The sequence below is a fragment of the Pipra filicauda genome, unplaced genomic scaffold (assembly GCF_003945595.2).
Source record: "Pipra filicauda isolate LSUMZ 115617 unplaced genomic scaffold, ASM394559v2 scaffold21_size4447388_pilon, whole genome shotgun sequence".
In the NCBI taxonomy this organism is placed as follows: domain Eukaryota; kingdom Metazoa; phylum Chordata; class Aves; order Passeriformes; family Pipridae; genus Pipra; species Pipra filicauda.
In genome coordinates, this window is record NW_024104332.1 from 2456691 (window position 1) to 2481119 (window position 24429).

Genomic DNA, 24429 nt, shown 5'->3' on the forward strand with positions numbered 1-24429 from the left:
TCACCACTCCCTTTCAAGCAATAATTGTTGCGTGTTTGCTCTGCCCAAAACTGTGTCAGACCCTCTAACTCCTACCAATACTTTTCTATCACTGATTTCTGAAGTCCCAAGAGGAGGTGGAAGGGCAGAACTAGCCCCTCGGGGAAGTTATGGTTGGACAAAACACGTTGTCTTACTGGATTTAGTGATTAATAGGGCCAGCCACAGAAAAACCCACAGCAGTTATCAAATATTTTAGAATCAGGAAGAACATAACTGTGGGTAGGGGATGTGTGATGGAATTTCTGTGCCTTCATTCTCAGTCCTCTGCAGAAGGACAACTGAGAAGGACCTCTACAGTGAGCTTAACAGAGAATGGTAAAAGTCCCAGCATTTTCCAGAAGTGCCCCAGAGGGGCTTTGCAGCCTCCACCTATGCTGTCTTCAGCAACATAATTTGAACATGTCTGTAATATTCCAGTAATAAGTCCCAGAAAATGACACTTGCACTACACTTCACACAGAGAAGAAAAGTTTCAGAAGCCCGGTATGTTCATCTGTATCTAAATTGGCAGAATGATGGTGCACAGTAATTACTGTCACATTTCCTGGGCAAAGGGAGGGAGATCAAAATGCCTAATTAACAGCTTCTTTCCCATGGGAGCCATCAACGACATGGTAAGATGCCTTCTTTCAGCTCTGCAAAATAAATAACAGAAACGGGACAAACCCAGCAGTCACATTCAGCTCTCAGTGTCAATGATTTTGCATCCTTCTGCATCGCTCAAGACATGTGGCTTGCTGAAAATGCACATCCGACAACAAGGGTGGGAATCTCCTTTTGGAAAAAGGCACTCAGGGAGCTTGTTGGGGGGGCTCTGGTAACTCTAGGAGGGCTTGGGCAGCAGCAGGACAGCCAGTGTGAACAGGCAAATGAAGAGGAAATCACTGACAAAGAAGTCCTTTTAGAAAGAAAGACTAAAAAGGTCTCTGTACAATGAAGGCCTGTTTGTATGTTTACTGGCAGTGCCATCAGAATACTATCACTCGTATGGAAAGAGAGAGAAAGGAAAAGGAGATTAAATGAGATGTCACTAGAGGGGGAACAAACAATTAGCACTCCATGGGACCAGGCTGTGAGTCAGTGCATGTCAGCCTGGAGAGGCTGTCCTGTTTGCTGACCCCATCCACGGTGCTGCAATCCTGCTTCACTACAGCTCCAGGCCAAGCCCTGGGGGCTGAGGGTCCTGAGCCGCCACAACTACACACCACAGTGATCTTCTGACAGTGCAGTGGTGTTGAGGGCTGTGAACAGGATCCTCTTCACCTGGAGACTGGCTACTGCAATGCAAGGCTATGGGATACACAGTTTCCTTGACTCACAGCCAGGTGGCTGAAACAAGCACAATCCCTACCTTCAACATGTTTTTTTTGCATAGTCAACCTAAAGGGACTCCCCACCTCTGCTCAAGCATTACTGGCTATGCCAGGGAAGTCCTTCAGGCTGGCATTCCCCACAGCTTATTAAAATATGCTTATTTAAAAAGTAGTTGGTCACAGGTATAAATTTGTTGCAGATGTCCATTTAGTCCATCTAAACAAAGCCTAAACCAAAGAGCTTTATCAGAATAAATTACATCCAAAGCTGAAATGTGATTTGTCCCTTCGCACTTTTCTCTTTGGTTGTTCCCTGCAGACTGTGCCATTCCTGATGTCTGAATCCGCTCCTCTCTGGGGTAATATCTGCCATCATGCAAAAAGCTGTGTTGCCTCTGGATGAACAAATAAAAGTGAACCTCTATTGTCCTTACCTCGTCTTCCAAGTTTTTCCTTTTTTCCCTGCCAGTTCCTGCCCCTGCTTTGCTCCCTCACAGCTTTCACCTCACCAGCTCTCAGCCCTTCACCTCTCTCAGCTCTCCTGATGATGAGTATGTTCCCCCAAATTCCTCAATCCCTTACTCCTCCCTCAGCTCAGTACTGCCACTTCTTCATTCCTTCTCATAGGTCTAGGGCTCCCCCTATTTCTGTTTCACTCACAGTCTAACACACACCAGTCTCTGGGTTCCCCCAGCCACCAAAAATCCAAGCCTCTCCGGTGGATCTGTTACAGGCTCCTTCTCACCCACCTTTCCCATGACTCAAGAGCCAGGAGAGCTCAACCTGCATCTGCTGTGCTGTGTCAGGAAGCCAGCTACAGTTTTCTACAGCCTCTCTGCATCCCACATAGTTTGGGTACCCTGCCAATTAATGAAGGGCTCAGTTTGCCACTCTGGTAGGACATGTTACTGTCCTGAACATTGTCTGACACCAGGACACAGACACTGTCCTGAGGTTCTGGTAATAGGATTTCGGAAACGCTTGCCCTTTATCTGTCAAAAAAATAATTCATCAAATAACTGTGCGGGCAATACAAGCCCCCTCCGATTACAAACCTGAGTTTGCCATATAATGAAGAAAGCACTTAATCAGTTGAGTCACTGTACATAAAGACATATTGTAGAAGAGGGTTCACAATGCATCTAACTACTTTTGTCCCTAATTACATAAATTTGACAGGTTAGTCACTACATTACTGAAAAGAAAAAACAGATGCATTTTAAGTGTAAAACCACAAACCTTTGCAGCTTGACGTTCCCTGCAATTCAAATAAGATGGAGTGTGTTGAATTGCTGGTTCCCAGAGCAGTGCAGATGCACACTGCAATGCATCTATATTGCTTCTCACTGTTTCCTCCCAGTTAGCTGACCACGACTTTACGGTAAGCAAAGAAAAGGCTGCCGCTCTCATGTTTCATTACAAGTCTAGTACATCCTGTGCTCTACCATGGGGTTCAACCCAGAGCTTTCCCTGTCAGCCCACTTCAGAGTAAGTTTCTGAGGATTACACTATCACACCCCCTTTGCAGCACACATCTCGCGTGACATGAAAAGGTTTGGCTTGACAAAACCTACAGATCTCATCCTCTACTCTCAATAAGTCCAGAATCCTCATCAAAGATGCTGTGTGTATGCAAGTGAGAAGGGACATGGACAGGCACGTACCAGGAAGAGCACATTGTAAGCTCGGTGACTCTTGGGCTGTGGGATGCTGCAGAGTGCACCAAAGGCAAGGTGTCTTCAGGAGCATGGCAGGAACAGCAGGGGACTTGTGGCTGGCAGAGGCACAGGGCTGAGTTGGTCTGCCAAGGGCAGCCCAAGTATATACAGAAATGTGTATGCACAAATGCATATAAAAAGGAATAACTGCTTTACTGCCCTTACTTATATCACATCCCTAACAGACTCCTGTGTGCTATGCCAAAAAAACCAGTCTACTCTCTTTGACTTTGCTGGCTGCCGGATCAGGCCCTGAGGCTGCCCTGTCCACAGTGCTGTGCACTCTCCCACGTTCCCATCGGCCCATTTTAAAGGAGGGTATTGATGTGTCTCCATAATGCAGCCATTACCAGCACGATACCGAGACAGATCAATCACAGGCAACACAACAGCCAGATTCAGAGGATTCCAAAAATTGAGGTCAGACTCAGTAACTCTTAGACAGATGCCCGAGAGAGAGACACATACACACAGAGAGGCAAATTTTAACTGTGCAAACCTAAAAATGTCACTTACAGTGACGGATTGGATGTGTTTTGGCAAGAACTGTTACTTCCTCCCCCCTTACCACCCCGTGCCTCTGCATTAGTGTTGGCATAAGGTGCCTTTGTCTCGGTGGCCTGACTCTAACCTTTCCCTTAACACGCAGCCCTCCGATTTCCCTGCAAATGGGTGTCCTGCTGCTTTGCTGTGCCCTGAAGGGACTATTGCAGAATACCTCTCCCTAGGAGAAGCCCATTTTGTGGCTAAATCCCAGCTCCTGGGTCAGTCAGGTGCTGGAGACCTTTCTTAGGTGAAGTGTACCAGGGATGTGGTGATGGATGGCTGCCTGGGAAACACAACCCCTGAAACAGCGCTCTGCTGTGCATGAGCTGGCTGTTGCAGCTGCTGGAGATTTATGGACTCTGACACGAAGGCTGAGAAGCCAAAGATTTTCCTAGGTTACACTGTTGGACTTGCACCAGGGAAAATAAAATCCCTGTAAATCCACTCGAACCCACAGTTTGGCTTAGTTATCTCCATCGACCTTGGCTTCCTGCGCATTTTCTTCTCAGCTGTTTGGAGTCAGTAAGCCACTACAATGATTAAATGATTCACGTTATTGACAATTATGTGTGACAGAGTGGCATTTAAAAACCCTTCCTGATACAACACCCCACTGCAATTAAAATTTGCAAGCAGACTAACACAGCAAAGAAGACTGAATTTGGTGGTGAATGACAATCTTCATTTCATGATCAAATTCTCAATCAAACACCAAAAATCTAAACATCTGGCTTCACAAGGCATTGAGCACATCCAGCTAGTAAATACTACTGTGAAGTGGCAATACATGCTTTGGTCCCTTCTTCACTACTATCACTTCTATCGCTACAGGTTTCTCCTTCGAAAAGAGAAAAATTATTCAAAATATATCTTACGTATCCTAAGATGGTTTACATTGCATTCATTAAATGTGGACTTAGCCAATGTGTGAGTGTGCAATGCACAAGTTTCCAGAGAGCTAGGAATTCATGCATGAAGGCAAGCAGTTCTAGGGACTTTTAAGCTGCTCCAAGAGCCTTAAAATTCTCCAGCTGCTGAGAGATTATGCATAGCATCACCAAATGCTGTCAACAGCTAAAAAACACTGCTAGAAAGATCTCTTTAGCATGCATGAACAGATGCATCAAGGGCAGTTGTGTCTGTACAAGAGAAATTCTTTCACTGTGCATTTGGGATTTAAAGTGGGAACTCTGCATGGAGAGAATTAGTATTTACTTCTAAAACAGGAAACTTGCTTTGCATATTTCATTTTGACACAGTCACACTTGTCTTTTATTTCTGCAAATAACAAGCTGCATCCCAAAAAACTCAAATAGCTTACAAACAGACAAAGTCCCAGTGAGAATCTAGTGAGACATGGTTAGGCAAGGATGAATAAATGCTGACGCTGAATTGTGGTGCTCCTGGTGAGACTGAGCAATGCATTATTCTGCAAATAGTATGTGGTTTCAAGAAGGTGGTGTTACTTGTGAGCAGTACCAGAATCCATCCTTCATGCACTCACAAATACACGACAGCTGGGCAGTCTGCTACTCCCTCCTAGCCCAGAGGAGCTGAGCAGCTGGTCCACACCAGCCTGTTCTCTCATCCCTAGAGAGATGACCCTGTCCCATTGACCAAGATGGACTAAGGCACTGTTATGCCTTTCCTGAAGCCTTCTCAGAGCCCTGCCCAGGATCCAGGGTAAGGATACAAGTTGTGCAAGCCTAGGTGAAGATGCAGCCCTTACTGTGAAGAGCTAGTGCCCTACCAAAGCACATGCTCCCTCATGCCAACTCCCCCAAGCCCCTGCGCACACTTGGCTCCACCTAATGTTTCCCTCTGGAGAAATATCCCGTGGTGTGCAGAGCCCCGTGTTCTGCAGCAGCAGGGCATCATCAAGGTGCATTACCTGCGGTATCCCTGTCCCCTGTCGACAGCTCCCCATTGATCCCGTTCTCTTTGGTCTGAGCATACGTCCCCAGCTGCTCGTGGCCGCCCAGTCTCGGCTCCTCATCCTCTCGGTAGGGAAATCCATTGGCACTTCTGACCAGTCCAGCACCTGAACCACCCTGATCCTTAATTTCAGGTGAATGTGGGTGTGAAGAAGCCTCTGTTAGCTGACCTGAAGTCCAGTGTGGTGCCTTGGCTTCGTCCTTCCTATCCTCCGCCATGGTTCCTTGCCTTCACCGCTTGGCCTGTAATGACATGAGCAGGAGAGATCAGCTCCAAGGGGGTGACCAGCAGGCAGGGACCAGGTGCAACACAGTCATGTTACTAGCAGTGCTCCTGGTAAATTCGTGTCCTGCAGACAAAGGAGAGTTTAAATGCAGAAGTGACTCTGTGTGTTTGTCCAAGTCAATAGTGAACTAATTTAAGCCCAAAAGAAACCACCAGCAGTAAAAATTATGGATCAAGTCCACCCTGACTCTCGTATGCCTTGCAATTATTAGCCCCAGTTTCTCAAGGGCTGTCGTTAATCTGATCTGAACTCATTAATTACAGTCAAATGTCGACCCACTTAACAAGAAGTGAATCTGTCATCACAGTGCAACGACACCTTCCTGGGGCAACGAAGGGAAGAACACTGCAACTGCTAAAAGAAGTGAAGCTGGTGTTGCAGTTGCAGAGGGCGGGTGCTCGTCAAGCACAGAAGGACAAGGCAACGTGTCCTCTGCAGCACGAGCAATCTGCCACTTCCCAGGACAGAAGCCACGCTGAGAACATGCACTGGGTTCTTGAACATATGTGCTGATTGACCCTCTTTACATCCCCTCTTACTTGCTGTTTTGTGAACATTCACACTCACTCCCTTTTGTGGGGAACGGTTGTTTCTCACACAAGCATTTGCATTCTCTTATGACTATCAGTATTTATACACAAACAAAACTAATCATTATTTGCTGCTTCACATATATTTCATTCCTGTTCATTAGCTCTCATTTATCCAAGCCAGGAAAAGAAGTCACTGCACAAGCCACAGGCTTTGGATACTCCTCGCAGATAAATGTAGCAATAGCTCCTCAATATGCAAACCTAGTAAGGCAATAAATCATAATTTGTGTTTTGATGATAAGATAACCTCTGCGGAGGAGAGGAAGGCTTGCCCTGAGCTAGCTACTTCAAAGTGAAAACCAGCATGCCTTTTCCAAAAGCACTTGCTACCTCTCTTTTTCCTGGGAGAAAAAAAAAAAAGATAAAAGAAATCAGCTGAACGCAGTCAACCAGCCACGTTATCGCAGAGGCTGAGCAGTCTAGAAAAGAAGGCACAAACTGGATACTGCACATATTCTGCAGACATTTATCCACAAAGTCGGGTCAGTTTGCAGAAAACCTCTGAACATAAGAAAAAGCTATTGTTATTTGCCAGAGAATCATTCACAAGTGATAACTCAAACCTTTCTGATTAGGTATTGTTATTTAATAATAATGGCTTCCAAAGCTACTTCAACTTTAAAAAAAACCCAAAACAAAACACGGTGAATCACAAAAATTAGATGTCATTCACAGTATGTGACTCAAACTGTAGTTCCATACCAAAAAGGACTAATAACTCTTTTGCCTCCTGGTGAGATCATATTATTTTGGGAAGCATAGCTTTGCCTGCTCTCACCCTGGCCCAGCCCCATTCCCTGGGAATAACTACATGCATTAGGACTGCAGAAGCAGGTGAAACTTGCTCTGAGCTGTAATGAAAACAGTGGGCCGAGCAGTATCACAAAGCAAGGAGACATGGCTCAATCAACCACAGAAAGAGTAAACATGCTCCACACCCCTTTGCCTTCCCCACCTCCTTTATCCCGACAGGACATTCATCAGTGAGATATTCGGCATGTACAGCCCAGAGCCTTAAAGCAGCCATCTCACATCATACCAGGAAAGCTGATGGTGTTATTATGAAGGACAGAGTCTGAGCTGAGCAAATACCCTCTCCTACAGACCCTCTGCATCTAGGTCTGTTTACTACATGACACTAGAGAATATTTGCTGATCAGAGCCTTCCCAAAACATGAGGCCATGGGACAAATGTCTCCCTTTGACTAGGAATGAGTAGCACACATCCAAAGCCACCAACATCTGGGATCTGAGGACAGAACAGAGCCTGTTCTGGGAAAAAAATGAGACATTCTCATTTATGTCCCTTGAGGAAGCTCAGGAAAAAAAAAAAACACACACAAAAAACCCCAAAACCCAAACAAACAAAAAATCCAAGCCCTAACTCAAAGCTTCCCTCACCAACCCAAGTGTGATTGACAGCAAGCCCCAGGAGCAGGATGAACCTGCCCATCAGCTTCAGCAGTTCTGTCCCTGGGTCACCCATGAGAGGAGCCCAGAACTGCAGCAGGGACAGGGAGCATTATGCAAGAGCCAAGTGTGGGGAATGTTGTTCTGAAAATCACTGGGGCAAATGTAATGGTTATATTCCACCACCACAGTTTGGAGGCTATTATCCCTGAAGTACCCTTTCTGGTTCCAGGCAGACACTCCCTGATTGACTTGAAGCTCTTGAGGAAGGATATTCACATCCTCACAATGGACTGTGCCACAGAAGTCCCCTGTGAAAGTAACAGAAGTGCTTTTATCTTTAAAAATAAATACAGTGGGCAGACTTCAATGGGAACTGTGTGTATCTGGAGGCAGAATTTGGCTCAGTATTTATAATAGATGGTTACAGAGTGAAACATGGATGAATTCATTCTTGAGTCCCTGTTATTCATCAAGTGCTCTCAGAGTTTATAATGGTAGTAGAGACACAGCGAGTGAGTCACACACTGCATCTTTGTACTCAACAACTTAGCAGTGACTATCTGCTGTATGGCCTGATTCATCCACAGCTCGTGTCCAAATCCAGAATACATGGGTGTGCTTTGCACCATTCAGGTGAGGGTTTTTTCTGTCATTTCATTAGCTTACTATGGAATGAAATTAATTCGGTAATTTAAATATTGATACAGAAACACCAAGAGTGGACAGACAATATAGCAGAATTTAAATAGTGAGAGGTATGCAATAAGTAGTAACCTGGAATAGTTTGGACAATCTACAGAAACACTGTACTTCATGGAAGCTAAAAGTTCCTCTTTCTACTATGATTTTCTTACTCTTTGCATAAACTGCAATGAAGGCTTTCAAAAAAAATCAGAAAAGAAGGGACACAGTCAGTCCTCTAAAATGTCATGTTGCTTAGTTAAAATGAAATTGTACCTTTATGAGCATTTCTTCCCTACCCTTTATAGCAGATCCTCATTATCAGGGAATACAGAGCAGCAGTCTCACCAGTATGTTTGCCTGTCACCTCAGCTGGCTGAGGCAGGTGCTGGATCACAGCAGGAAGGGCAGCAGAGCTCACAGGCAGCACCAGCCTTGGCTGCACCCACACCCCAGCACAGTCCCTTACTCCAAAGCCATCCCGGCCACACCGTGCCAGCATGTCCCAGGGCAGGATGTGTGGGGCACATGGCACGGGACTGTGGTAACCACTCCCCCCTCAGGACGCTCCTCACCTTGAAGCCTGATCAAAGCCAGCTGTGCAAATCAGTAGGAGTGGGGGGGGAAATGCCCCCTCCTTCCAGAGGGATCGAGCAGGTTCTGCTGAGCACCACAAACCACACAGTGACACCGACCCACATCTGTGGGCCATGAACAGCCCTCCCCAAAAGGCTTTCCTTGTCCAGATTGACATGGAGGAGGTACCCTGGCCATTCCCTGTCCAGACAGGTCATGCTTCACTGGCATCAGCAGCGATGAGGTACTTCACTGTTAAGTTCATGTACTTGTAATTCAGGCAGTGCATTGAGGGGACAGCACTTTGGATCTGAAACTGGACATCTTGGCTTCTGAACTAATAACCTGGAGCAGAAATAATGGTAAAAATTAATCCCCTCAGCTTTTTCAGCCATTTGGGAACTGTACAGAGACAGAAATTACTTAACTTCGAATTAACACAGAGGGACAAACCTCGGGAGGGATATGTGATCCAACTTTTTCAGACACCCTCCACATATTTATTAATCCATAAGCTCTTTAATGTGACACCAGCTCCCGCTGCTGTGGCTGGGTTGAACCAAGCCTGAATGCTTTGAACTCCATGCACAGCAAATCACCCACAGTAATACAGCATGAGGCCATATATGCAAAACCCAAGATAATGCTGATTTATACTTCCTGTCATGCTAGCTGTCCTCCTGTGTATTTCAGAGGTACATCTTGCAGAATAATCTTAACATTATATTAACATTGCCTTTGCATATAACGGATTAATTTTCTACAAATTTCACTTTTTAAGACAACGGAATTAGGTCAATACTGAGGGATTTTGCAAATAGTCTGCCCTCCTGCTTCAGGCCATGTTTTTTACCTGCTCTTGTATCTGTGAGCCCATTTCCAGGGAAACGAGGCTATTTGATTTCAGGGATGCTAATTCATGAACTAAGAGAAACAGCTACCTGGACACACAGAGGAAGAGCTACAATTCCAGTTCAGGGGAAAGATGAACACTGGAGGTTCCTGAAGGGAGGGACAACATAATATACTCCTCAAAAAAGAAAAACAAACCCTGGTAGGGGGCATGGCCAGATCCTGAGCTCAGTGGGGAGGGGAGGAGAGCGGATGCGGCCCCTGTTTGGCTTCAGGACCAAATCTTGCTTCCCCAGAGGACTATTGAGCTCAGATGCCCCATAGCACTGACACAGTTTCCCAGCTCCCAAGTCCAGAGCCAGGAGAGGGAGGGGATTGCTCCATGAATGCAGGCTGGGGTGCAGATGCATCACTAGCAAGACCTCAATTACCCAGGGCTTCCAAAACTCCTCAGTGAGACAGCTGAAAAGAGATTTTAAAAAAAAAATAAATTTAAGAAATTCAGAGAGTTTCTTTCAGAGAAAAGAAAATCAGGAGGTGAAGTGTTCATAAATTTTTGAAAAGAGAACTAAGAATTAAAGAAGAAATTAAGATGTCTTCAAAATGAGTTACACTATACACAAATAGGGTGCAATCTAACTTATACTGCTAAATAACACAACCAAGAAAACTTGATGTCCACCAACTAGCCAAATGGGACAATGGATCTGAATATTAAATATCATGCACTATGGATTAAAAGGTCCTAAGGGAATCTGCCAGTAAATTTAACTTACTGACAACTTTTAGAAGAGCCCAGGAAAGCAGGTAGGCATGGAGGCTGGAATAGAAACAAGAAGAGACAGCAGGTGGGAAATCTCAATGGAAAAATTCCAATAACCTCCTGCCACCATCAAAATGCTCAGCCAGTAGTATGGAGTACCCAAACCCTACCAGTGCTATTTTCTTCATGGACTCTCCACATATTAACCGAACATGAAGGCTAATTTCAGATGCTATGAGCACACAGAGAGCCTTCCAGACACATTTCATTCCTTCATTTCAGCTAACGTGCATCTTCTCTCACATTAATGAGCTTATTTCCAGATGTGAGCAGTGTGCTTCATGCTGATCAAAAAGCTTGACAGAACACAGCATGGATAGAGAGAAAGTCTGCTGGTGTCTGACAGGGACCATGTTAGCTTTCCTCTTAGAACGCTCAGTCATGGTCCAGAAGCCACAATGAAAGTTACACTTGATACTAAATGTCTAAGTGCTGTAATTCTAGTAATATGGTGTATTATTAGGAAGAATTATACATTCTCTCCATGGGAGCCACTTCACCTCTCAAGCCTCATAAAGGATGAACAAGTTTCTCTGATGCTTTATAACAAATATGATTTATTTCTTCCTTGCCCACTGCTTGAGTTATTAGCTTGCTGCTCGATCCCTCTTTCTTGACAATATAAGCAAGACTATCCCCTTAAATACTACCTTGTATCCATTAAAAATGCAGGCAGCGTTCATCTCCTTGCACTTGTGTTCATGTCTGGCAGGTTTTAAAGGCTTTTCCATTTCCACACTGCAAACAGTTAGTCAATAGCCACATATTCTTTGTGGACAATCCTTTTGATTGTACCTTGGATTATGAAATGGATGAAAAATAATAGATGGCACCTGGACCAGAGGCTGAACAAAGGAGGCTCACTGTGGGAAGGCAAAGAAAATTTACTACAATCTGCATCCCTGCCAGATCCGAGAACAAGGGATGGCTGCAGCCTTGGGAGCAATGGATCAGACCTGCAGCATTGGCACAGCAGAGATGAGTCCTCCAATCCTTCCTGCACAGTGTCCAGCCCTCTGACAGCAGAGACTTTAAGCCCTCATGGAGTTCCATGTGACTGGGCCGGGCACCAGCAGAGGCAGGCGGGTGGAAAGGGTCACCCTGCTGCAGAAGCCGCACAGCTCCTGATGAGGGGGAATGCTTTCACTGGGAGAAGTGTGAATCTCACCAAGAGCCCTGCTCTGTGCCGAGTTACAAACCCTGCTCAGCCAGCTGGAGCACCTGGGTGCTGGACAGGAGGAATGAGATGCAGCACCCACTGCATTTCCGTTGGTAGGAGGCACGTTCATTCCACTGCAAAACACAGAACAGGTACGAGAATGAACCTTTCAGTTGTTACTCCTTCCCCTCTGGGGAAGGTGCTCATTTCTCTGGGCTGCTGAAGAGCAGGGCACACCTGAGCTGACCTGCCATTGGATGCTCCCCTCCAAGAGACGTGGTTGCCCAGCATGGAGGGCTGTCCTCACTCCCATGCCCAGGGATCACATCAACTTGCTCAAACCCCAGAAATGTTAAACTGGGGGCCTTTCTCTCTTGCAATGGCGAAATCATGGCCCTGGCAGCTTCTGACTAAAAAATCCCAATAAAACTCTCTACTGTAGAGCTCGCTTCTAGCTAAAAAGAATCCCTGTACACCCCGCCCTGCTCCAACACCACCCCTTTTTGTCAAACTGTTTCTATCCCCAAAGCTGCACTTTTACACCATTTACTGGCCATCAAGTACCCTCACCCCCCCATCCATCATAATCATAACTGCTTCCCGCAGGAGAAGGGAAAGGCATTTTAGCCAGTGAAGGAGTTGGTAACCATAACAACAGCACCATGACAACTACAAGTGATGTCTGAACACATGAAATAAGGCAAAAATTTGTTACCAATAAATTTGGTCTACAATAAGGACGGTAAAAGCATTAAAGAAGCCGTAACAGTCAGTGCAGGTGCCCACAGAAAGAGACATGACTGTCTCTGGATAAAATTGCACACACAGTCCTTCTGCACATTTTAAGACGAGGCATCATGACAGCCTTGTCTTCCGATCAGTAAAGGCAGTTCCTGCTCAATCCTATCTGAGATCTCTCCTGCCTCGGGGAGCTAGAGGGGCTGAAGGATGGAAGGAGTGCTGCCAGGAAGCCAGGACATTTCATGGCAGCTTCCAAATTTCTCAGTGGAGCCTTTTGTTCCCACAGGACTCACTGAAACAAGCACTGAACAAGAAGAGGGTCGCTCCCAGGGGAGCACCTCAGAGTTGGACACATTGCATTGATTTTTCCATCAAGCACAATTTCAAATGGGCACTGTGAGCCCCCCTCATGCACTTCAGAGAAGGGATTGCAGCTGGCAGGCTTGTCTGAAACAGGAAGCTCCGCTGCCATCAGCAGACATCTAAATGACCCGTGCCAAGGCCCTGGCTTCAATCCTGACAAAAATTCACCAACACTTGTGGGTATATCAGCTTTCTAACCCCCAATGCATAAGGCACATAAAAAACCACCATGAACAAACAGCACTAGTTCCAAGAGCTGTGGCAGAGAAAGTTATTTGGAATGTGATCAGACGGGCAAATGTTAAAAACTGTGGCCCTCTCGGGGCTCTTAAGGGGGAATTTTGCAGGATTGCTCAGGGAGGGCACAGTAAGCAATGGATCTTTCCCCATTCAAATACTTCATCACCCTCTGCACAGCTTTCCTCTTCTAACCCCCTTGCCTTTCAAATCATTGCAATAATCTAACTGGAAATTAAACCTTTCTACATGGTAAACTTTGGAGATTTTCAAGTCTATAAAGAAATAAACACTCAACAACTCAGTCCTTATTTGTACTTTCACAGTCTGTTTTTTTTGTACCAAAGTAATTATAAAAGATTTGCCTCACTTATTAAAAATAATAAATAATTTTTCAAAAAGCTAAGAAGAACAGAGGAAACCTTCAACTTAAAGAGGTGATCTTGAAGGGTAAAGGAGAGCACCCAGGAAACCTGACTCTAAAAGAAGAAACTTTTTTTATTTCATATTTCCCCCTTACCACAGTCACTTCAAACCTTGCCGAAAGATGGCTGAAGATCCATGACAGCAGCACAGCTGAGCTGGAGGATAGGCTACATAAGACAAGGGTGCTCAAAACACTACTTAAGGAGGAAAAGTCTCCATCAGTCAGGGAAGAAGTATAGAACACAATATAGTCATTGCAGATTAGGAGGAAAAAGGCAGAACTACTGGAAATACAAATACGTCACACTAAAAGCACTGTCAATGCTGCCAATGTTTCACGAGTTTGGCCAGCTGAAACCTTGACAGAAACAAACCCTGGCTGGCAAACAAAAACAAACACTGAATGCGCGGTTCCCCTCCCTGCTGCCACTTCCATTATAACTTTTAGTGCTTATAAGCAGATGTGACAAAGTCATCTCCTGCTTATTTATTGCACAGGTACAGAAGGTGATGACAGCACATGACACAGTTTATGATCTTCTAATTCTCAGACTCATATCTTCAAGCCTGCTGTTTGAAGAAGTGCCAGCCAAACTGTATGTTTGCCACAGCTGCTGCAAAGGGGTCACACAGCCAGGTGCTTGTTTTGCTCTGAAGTCACACTGATCAGCACTTGTCTTTGGACAGGGTCTGGTAAAGAGAACCCATGAAAAGGCTGTAGGGATATTTTGCAGGGGTTTTTTTTCCCCCACGCTGACCTTGCTAAGACACATTGATTTGATGTTGCATCTCTTTTCTCAGGAGACTCCGTGAAGGGTAAGAGCTCACATTAGGTAGTGAGGAATTAATTAATTATGCTAGTATGTTACTTGCATATTCTCCATGTATGACAGGGCTTTGCTCTTGCAAATTGCAGTGGAGCCACTCTGCCTGGACCGGCCAGCAGAGGTGCTACAAACTTGTTTGCTAAGCAAAAACTCACACAACAAATTCTCACTTATCCAAAGTAAGCACTTTAACTACACTGGTGCATCTTTCCCTTCTCTGCATACATGAATTACTTTCACATCCCTTATTTCTTCCAGTTTCACTGAGATCTCATCTAGCATGACACATTTACACATGATCTTAGCTTTATTCAGTCAGCTTTTAATTAGAGAAAAAATGCTGCCTCTACAAATGCATCTGCATTTTTTAATTTTTTCAAAGGTCTTACCTACCTTTGGAAGTTAATTCAATCCCTGCTACACCACCATCTTACCCAGATCCTATCTTTGGGATCATGTCAGCTACTACAAATGGTAAAAAGCATGTCCTGGGCTAATTTCTGGCAGATTCTTTCCTATAAATAAATGCAGAAGAATCAGCCTACAGCAAAAATATGGAATACAGGTCTCTGCACCCTCTCCAGGGAGGGCCACAAACCAACATAAAAACAGGTAGCTCAGGAACTCCAGGGACAGACTTCCTGATACAGCTGTAATCCTAACTTAATTCTCTTAATTCTGTCCTTCCATATGCTGAAGTAAAGGAACAAAGTCAATTATTCCACAACTGAACAAGCACCATAAGGATGTTCATGCTAAAATGAAGTATGGAGATGGTAACAGGAAGGGATCTTCAAGGCCATGTCCTGCTCCAGCTTGTTTAGGTAAAACTTCTTGTACCCATGAAAAAAAGTTTCCTCCCCGGATCAAGGGCAGCAGGTTATTCCTTTGCTGAGAGTGTTTTTAGCTCCACTTCCTAACACCCAGACACACCAGGCAACCATGCCAGGCACACAGCAGAAAGCATCTTACTGTCTAGCAGAGGCATTGTTTATTCATGCTGAAAAAGAGCATCAGACAGAAGAAAGTTTGTGCCGCGCTCCCTCCACCCACACTCGCTTCAGCACCTTTGACTCTCAGTTTCGCGGCCAGGAAACCTTAGAGCAGGTTCCCAAGAGCCCCTGACAGCCAAGAGAAGTCAACGCTTTCAGATGCAACACAAAACTTCAAACTGCAAATAAATAAATACTAATAAGGAGACAAAGGATTGGAAAAGTGATTGGGAAAGAGGTTATTTGCAAACAGGCTGCTTCTGTATTTACAGCAAACTTGGCGTAGATTAGCTAGTGCTAGAACTTTCTTTCCTAGGGAATGCCTGAGCAGTGACTGTTGGGCTGCAAAACCTTGGGCAGAAGTGGTGGGATTATTTCATCCCTTCATAGTATTTTCTAATCAATGATGTTATAAATAAAGGACTTCTTCTAAATTAAATATACCCTTATGCTTGTATGACTTAAAAATATGCTGTCCACCCACACTGAGCAACCCACTTGTATGACACCCATGACTATATATCCAGGCAAATAAAATAACCTCTCCCTATCTAGAAATGAGAATATCCAGAAATCTTTTGTGTTCTAAATGCTCTAGACAGTAAAATCACAATATTTGGGACATAATTTTATCATGTCGTAGCTTTACCCTGCCAAATCTTTACTCAGCCAACCTACAAGAGAAAACAAAGCAGGCAACCACTCCTCCAGACTGTTCAGGCATAGGGACAGGAGGACAGGGAAGACAGAATCGATGGAACCTGAAGCCACAGGAGCCAATTTTCCACCCCTTGCTTTCAGAGGAAGATTTTTCTTCAGAAGGGTTTCAATGAAGTTCTTGGGATGTGCACTGAAAGAGAAAGAGGAATTTACATGCCCCATCTTGTATTTTAACTATAGTGACATTTTAAAGTTTAAATTTTAATTCCTTGGGTTTTTGAATTAAGAAAATTAAGGTACCTGAAGTGTGAGGAGGAATCAACTCACTGAGTCATTCAGCCTTTCTGAAATCTTAATTGCAGGACTTGCTGTCACAGCAAAGACCTGTTTTAGAGACTCGTTTCATCCCCAAGCTCCCATAAGTGCATCCAACTACCGGATTCTTGCTACAGGTTGGGTTTAACCTTGTTCTGCTGTCATCCCTCTTCTTCCCACCCTGTGCCAAGGGGCTGACGTTACGTATGTGAAGTCAGCGGCATTCTCCTCGGATAAAATGAAGAGTGAGTGAGTTTGTGGGAAGAGTGGAACAAGCCCAGGGCCAAAGACTAGGGAAGGGTAAGAAAGTTGCACTGGATGAAGAAAGTGCATGTCAAGAATTATAAGATGTGACTGATGAACAAATTCAGTAACTGAGGAAAAAGTCTGGGAAAAACCCAAGCCACGGGGCAGAGTGTGTGTCATTTCAGGACAGAGAGACAACCAGGGGGAAGGAGGGAAGCGAGGATTTGCCATCTTCAATCAAACCATCCAGTGCAGACTCCTGCCACAAGCAGTGGCCAGCACAGGCTGCTCCACATGCAGAGGCGAGAAGCTCCACACACCTTCAGTCTCACATCAGCACGTTCTCAATGCGCAGTCTGTACCCGGTGACACAGAGCTCATGATTTCCAAGGCAGCCAGGTGCCTACGTGTCTGTGAGGATCCAGATCATCATGCTCTTTCCAGTACTAGCACTGCATACAGAAGATACCCCCAAGATGCCTTTCTGGACAAGGGAAGCAAACTGTGTCCTTCCATGGACTGCCATCAGAAATTTCCATTAAAAGGACAAGATACAAAAAGCACAACAGGCACAACAGGTCATGCAGAGTATTGATGGACACAGAGAATTCACACATGTGTTCAGGTGCTTCTGATGTCTTTTTTGAGAGGTACCCAGGATCCAACCTATGATTCATCTTGAATTCCTCTGTACTTTTGCAACAGCAAAACAGTCTTTCAACAGCACTAATGCTGATGTTGGTTTACAATGCCTGAAAGCATTAATTATTAATAACAAACAAAGTAAAGTAGACCTGGAAAAGGTGCAGAGAGCTCAAAGAGGATGATAAAAGATTTGGAGAAGCTTCTGTGCGAGGAATGACTAGACATGCTAAGGCTCTTCATCCTGGGAAAGAAGGGAATGGGATATATGTTTATAAAAATACATGCAGGTGTGCAGGGAGAAGATAAATGGAGAAAAGAAATAATCCCTCTCCCCACAAAGAGCTACAGTGCATCAAACAGAACTCGCTGGTGGCAGGCTCCCTGCAAATAATTAGTGATTCTTCCCACTGTAGGGAATTACACAGTGCAGGAGGTGGTGCAGGATAGAAGTTTACCTAGCTTCAAAAGCCAACCACTGAATTTTTCTTTCATTAATTTTCCCACAGTTTCTCGATCTGAGAGCCTTTTTGAAAAAAGCAATGTTTTTACCACATAAATAATATGTAGATATAACGTGGATTAGAGGCCTTAGATGCTATTTTAATATTGACTTTAAATAATTGTGTGATTTGCTGTCATTCATTTTTAAAGGAAACCGTTTTCCATCAAGTGTGATGGAATGTCACATCCCCACTCTGAGCATCACAATGTTTAACAAACTCTAATGAAAATACACTGTATGACACAGACTGTACTGCCCTGTGATGAAAAGCACCTATCATTCAGCCAGACTAGCAAATGAAACAGCTTTGCTGCCCTGATGAGTTTCTAACTGAAAGACGTTACATCCCAGGCACGTGCTGTTCCATATCCTTCTGCTGATGCAGCGAGGACAGGCTGTGCAAACCAACACCTCACCACTTGCATGGGGCTGGTTCACCACAGGAAGAAAGGGGGTGCCCATTTTCAACTGTTCTGTGGAATCAACCTGATCACCTCAAGCTAAAAATCTGGTGACACTGACCTGATGATTAGGTGGGGGACATCAACAGGAAGATCAGCTGAGAAAGGTGTTCTGGGGTAGGGGGGATGCTGAAGAGGAAAAGCACAGGAGCAGCAAGGAAGACAGATGGCCCTTCCAGAAGGACCTGGTTATGTATCAGAGCTGCCACTTGTAGGAAGTCTGAGGAGATAGTGTATGTAAATGTTTTATAGATGAGATGCTCAAAGCTGTAACAGCATAAGCAAAGTCTTGTATGTTTTCCTTTTTCATTTAGGGCAAGCAGTCTGAAACACATGCCCCACCACTGACCTCGACTCTGACCCAGAGGGGCTGTCTCCGGTTGAAAAGATGATTCATTCACTCTGCTAGAAGGGCTGAATGAATAGGCAGTATTCAGACTGCAGAACACTTATCACTTGGGATTCCCTCAAAATTTAGGTCTGACATGACTGGGTCAGTAACCACGCGCTTTTGTTCCTAACTCCTTGAACAGCAATGTCTCCTTGCATCCTTCAGTGGTTCCCACAAATCAGGTCGATTTTTATGGCTTGCTAATTATTACTGCTAGACTTCTGCCAGGCTTCAGGATGAAAAGCAGTATATTGCTGAAAGCTCAGGGCACAAAACTTACAGAATAAATCACTGTCTATCTGGCAGCAACAAAATCCAGCCATGGCAGCCACCTAAATATACACATCTGGATAGTGCTGAACTTTACTTATTTAAGAATGGAAAGTTTTGTTCTGCTTTTGTTGACAGAGCATACTGAAGACTGCCAAAAATACAAAAAGAGAAAAAGCAGTAATTGTCACAAATCAGATTTTGTCTAGAGGTGTGTCAACATCTATCACACATACATTAAGGTTGCAAGGTTATACCTCAGGAGTTTGGCTGTGAAAGAAACGAGAGATGACTGCATAATCCTAACTGGGTCTGCATCTGCATATGTACTAAGCTACTGCCTCTCTCCACAAACATATTTTATTCTTCCCATTCCCTCTGCCTAGATTATCCCAGTCTCTACTGCATCAGCTGCCCAGCTCAGCCCTTGCCCCTGTGGGCTTCAGTCCCTCACCCAGGGCCTGTCCATGTTTGCTGTCCAGACTACAGCTTTCACCACTTCAGACTTTGCAGGTTTTATCTTCCTCGTACCAAGGTCCACTTCTAGGTCCTCTCCTGCAGTTTTCATCCCAAGCAGTAGCTTCCTCATTCCCATTCCTCCATTAACTTCCAGTTTTCTTTCCTGGCCTTCTCTCTCATCCAGTCCCTCTCTACAACTTACCTCCATCTCACTGCTTTCCCATCCCCACCTTTACCCCATGCATTTTTTATCAGATTTGTCTCTTCTGCCCCGACTCCCTGCTTCCACAAGTTCTAGTTCGTATTTTCTAACTTTGGTTGCCTCTGCCTCTGAAAGCGTGGACTTCCTTCTCCTCTCCCAGAGACTATAGGCAAAGGAGAGGGAGATAATTCTTTTTTTTCCCCCACTCACAGTGTTAAGGCATGACATGTACTGGGCTGGTCGGGCTCAGGGAGGTTGGAAGCAGCAGAGGCTCCAGCAAGTCTCCCCTGACAACACACTTCCAAAAGATATGTTGTCCCCGTCTCAACATCAAGGTCACCAAAGAACTTCACAGACAAGATCTTGAGTTTAAACAGCAAACCTGGCTTCCTCAAGCCAGCCTGGGAAGGCAGCCTTGCTCTAGGAAAAGCTTGGGCCAACACATACACATAAGAGCACAACCTGAGCCTGACTGCCAGAGAGGAAAATTGCAGCCTAAGCCACAAAAAGTTTGGCAAAGCATTAATAGAAACAGGGTCTTATAAAGGAAAGTATCAAGCTACCTTAGCTGGCAGCCTCACCTATAAGATCCTGACCAGAAAATGGGTGACTGGATGTGCATGCCATGCTGAGACATGCACCAGCAGGCAGGATTGCTGTATCCATAGTGATGGCAAGTACTGCAGGTCTAATGGTCTGATTTGAAGCACAAGGTGTAAAAAGACCTGCAAAGACTTTTCTAGAGGCAGACAAGTCTTCTTTGTATCCCCTGAAAGAAAGTACAGGTTCAGTCAGGGAAAACCATAACAGCTTCCAACAAAGGCATCTCAAAGGCTTTGCTATACCCTCTTCATCAGCAGAGAGCTGCCTGCCACTCAAATCTGGGCTCTATTCCTGCCCAAACTCCTGCTGCTGCTGGAGTGGCTCTGGAGAAGAGCCAGCTTGGATGCTGGGAGTGCAAAGGGAACGGCTTTGGACCCTGGGCCTCTCTTGCAGAGAGTAATATAGTGTTCCTGTCTCCTGTTGTGGATCTCATAATCCCTGGTCCTTTCCTCTGGCACTGCCACCATGATGTGCCTGAGCCACAGCTGCCCTCCCCAGGCAGGTTCCAGCAATTCAAAGCGGTACAACATGCCAAGGCCTCCCCCTAACCTCTTTTGAGTAACAAGCAACAAGATACTTGTCGCAGATCCAGTCTCAAAGGTGCAAAAGGACCTGAATTTACTCAGCCTGGGCCCAGGTTTGCCCTGGCCAGCATGCAGGCTACAGCACAAAAAGTTATACAGAGGTTCTTTGCAGCCTGTGGGACAAAACCTGTGCAGAACGGCAGGACATCTTGTTCTGAAGTCCAGACACCTCTCCACTTCCAAAAATTTTCAGAAGCGATAAACAACCTTTATTTTCCCTATATCTAGACTTGCACAACTGTGACGACAGAATACCCTTTCTTCTGGAAGATTTTGTTGCGAGGAGACAGAGTTTTCACTTCGGGAGGCTTTCTGCCTAAAAGGTAACTCTTTCTCAAATGCAGTTTCAATTCTTTCTCCCTCTCCCCTCCTCATAGCAAGAGAAATTTTCAGCCTCTCTCTCTGATATGTGAGAGGAGAGAGATAACTTTTACAGAAATGCTACAGGGCTGCTGTGGCCTGGGAGAGTCAGGGGGGCCAGCACTGATAATGCCCAGGAGCGAACAGGAGGTTTGCCTTTCCCTCAGGCCTGGTACTGCCTGGCAGTGTCAAGAAGTTTGTAAGTTTTTTTAATGTCTTTGCCTTCAAAATAACACCCTTTTTGAACCCTTTCCACTGCCTTGGCATTCATGGGGAAGATACCTGCGTGTGTTCTACCTTACAACGACATGGAACAAAACAGTCCCTACATCAAATGTTGGGCACCCCTACAGAACTGTGAAGAATGTACCCCTGCAGAAACAGTAGGATACAAACTGCCCCCGTACCAGTGTGTCCTCCTTCAGTCTCACTCCTCTCTCATCCCCTCCACGGGAAAATGAGAAGTGCCTTGGCATCCAGCCCATGTCCTGCATCACACCAACCTCTGAAACACCTGTAAGGACAGTGCCAAATCCTCACAGATGAAAACACTGGTTCAGACATTGAGAATTCCTGAACAGTTCATGGATTGTCAAAGTTTCCTCCCATTGCACACCCAATTTCTGAACTGCATTAGGCTAGGCTGGCATTTGGGGGCATTTTTCCAGGGTACAGTACTGAGGTATTTTCCAGCATCACTGGGTACCCTGCATATGCACTGTCAAGAACAAAGAAATTATGAAAAACACTTTTTTTTTTTTAACACAGTACTTGCATATTATAAAAGGAAGGACGCTGCTGCTGTCCTTTCAGCTGTTTCCAGTTTGAATCACTTTTCGTGAGGAAGGCTGCAGCACAAACTAGAAGAATGAAATCCTAAAAGCTCCTTTTCCTGAAGCACTGCTGGGATCAAACCCTGCTGTATGCATACCAATCGGCAGAGATTTTCAGAGAGGATTTACTCTGGTGCTTTGTCAGAGTTTTCTGTGAATATTAAAAAAGCCAAGAGATTTTTCTTGAAGCAAATTTTTGCAGTCCTCAACACATTTCAATTTTCTTCAAATTTCTGATCAGTTTAGAGAGCTTTACTTGTGAAGTGGGTATTGTTAACATCAGGCTAATAAAGACTACAATATCCACATCATTATATGTGACATAAATCCCACGATCAAGCACGGAAAATTACCATTTAAAAGATACAGCTGATGTTTCAAACATCACCTATTCAAATGATATGCTGCTTTGAAGAAGGCATTGCACTTCATTTTGGTGTTCAGCTTCCAAGGAGCATTGCTCATAACCACTTGCAGCTTCTGAAATACGGGTGCTATTCTTCCCTGTACCACAGCAAGAAATTACTACTGAGACATGTTTTTAAACAGAAGGTTTCTTTCTATCAATACTAAATGAACTCAAAGGTGACAGGAAGTTACTGTATAATCAGTTCTCTCCATATAGCTAATGTTTCATTGCTGTCTTTTTTCCCAATTGGGTATGAAGCCCAATGTGGCTCTATTTTCTTTGGCTCGTGACATTCTACTGCTTTCTCTTCTGGTTTACCTGTTCAAAATCCCAAGAGTTCTTAATGTGAAAGATTTCCAAAGTCAACAAGGATACTTATGAACAGTGAACAATGCTCTCTTTATCATGCCAGAACAATCTCCTGCAGCCAGAAAGGTGCGGAAGGAGCTCAAGTTAGGGATGATCAGTGCAACATTCACAGTCATCTGCTCAGATTCCCAGACCAGTTCTAAGTCAGTGGTATCAAAAATGGACAGGGAAAATACTCTGCATGGCACTAAAACAATTCTCACTCACCTCTTCTTCAAAATCTCGATAAAAAAATTCATTGCAACTTAATTCCCAACATTCATTTTTCCATTTCAGGAACTGTCAAACAAGGAAGACACAAGATCATAAAAACAGGGGCAGCAGCAAAGCCCGGTGCTGTAGCTATGCTAGGAAATACAATAAGGTCCCTGGATTATCCCAATTCTGCAAATCATTGTGAAGTGTTTATGCAAGGCTAAATTAGATAGGAAACGGTGCAAATGGACTTTTATACACCAAAAATATAACTAGTCTCTTGGCAGGAAAAAGTCTAAGCACCCAACATGTTCTTGAGAAGGAGGAAGAGCAGAGCAGTGCAGCCTTGCTGCAAAGCAGATCAATACCTGTGTGGAAAGCCAGAGAGACAAGGAGAGCTTTCTTCCCCATAGCCAAGATACCTCTGTCCTTCCCCAACCCCTAAAGTGCAGCATTCTGTCTTACTGGTAATCCTATTTTCATGACTTTTCTGAAGGTATGGGCTTGGTCCTGCTGACCGAGCCAGGCATGTCTATGCTGGGACATCACCAATGTACAGCTCCTGAGACAATGCTGTAGTTCTTCAGCAGGTAAGCTACTCAGGGATATTTGGGGAGGGGTGTTACAGTGTTAAATCCTTCACTGTTCATATCCTGTAAGCAGGCTGTAGTAAAAAAAAAAACCAAACAAATCACTGGAACTTCATGTATCTAAGAGCTGGAAATATCCAGTACATTTTCTCATTGCAAATCAATTTTTTTCTCAGTAGCTGAGTGAGCTGTATCTTACATTTTCTGGCACCCCCAGAATTACCAACCTGCATTCCCTCAGTCACTGCCTATCTGCAGGACTGCAAATACATGGCAGTATAAATTCATTAAGTGCAATACAGCATCAAACACAACTGAAGAACATGACACGAGGCAAAGCACCAGCCACAATCAACTGATTCCCATGAGTTAGCATGTCTTAGTCATGTGGCGTTTACAAGATCAACCCGTTAACAGAAGGTGAAGCATTCAATTCAGATCCTTCACAATTTCATTTTAACCCCTTCTTCCTGCTTTTCTCTGCAAATCTTCCTCCATGCAGAAATACAGGATAAATCCACAGAGCACTCCGCAATTCCTCATGCATTTTCATGTGTGTTTTGATGGGGGCTCATGTTTGCAATGGTGAATCAAAACGTCAGTCAAAAAAACTGACTCCCTCAGGAATTACAAACATGACAACTGTGATGCCAGAATACATCTAAAAGAACGAAATAGCAATATAAGAAGTACATTATACATTACTTTAATTGCACCCTCTTTACAGAAAGGACAACAACAGAACCTGGTAAAAAGATGACGAACATTTTCTGCATTTAGCAACACCTCCTTCCATTTTACTTCCTTGTCAT

The 24429-nt window shown here is 44.6% G+C and overlaps 1 protein-coding gene across 28 annotated transcripts in view; it reads right to left on the reverse strand.

The window, feature by feature from the left end:
• The window catches only part of MAP2 (microtubule associated protein 2), a 221824-nt gene that overhangs the window by 67094 nt on the left and 130301 nt on the right, over positions 1-24429 (reverse strand). For all 28 annotated transcript variants that reach the window (XM_027752087.2, XM_039381320.1, XM_039381318.1 and 25 more), the window contains one exon: positions 5511-5796. In XM_027752087.2, coding sequence (XP_027607888.2) covers positions 5511-5772 — 262 coding nt within the window. In that variant the 5' untranslated portion in view covers positions 5773-5796. The remainder of the gene's footprint in view (positions 1-5510; positions 5797-24429) is intronic.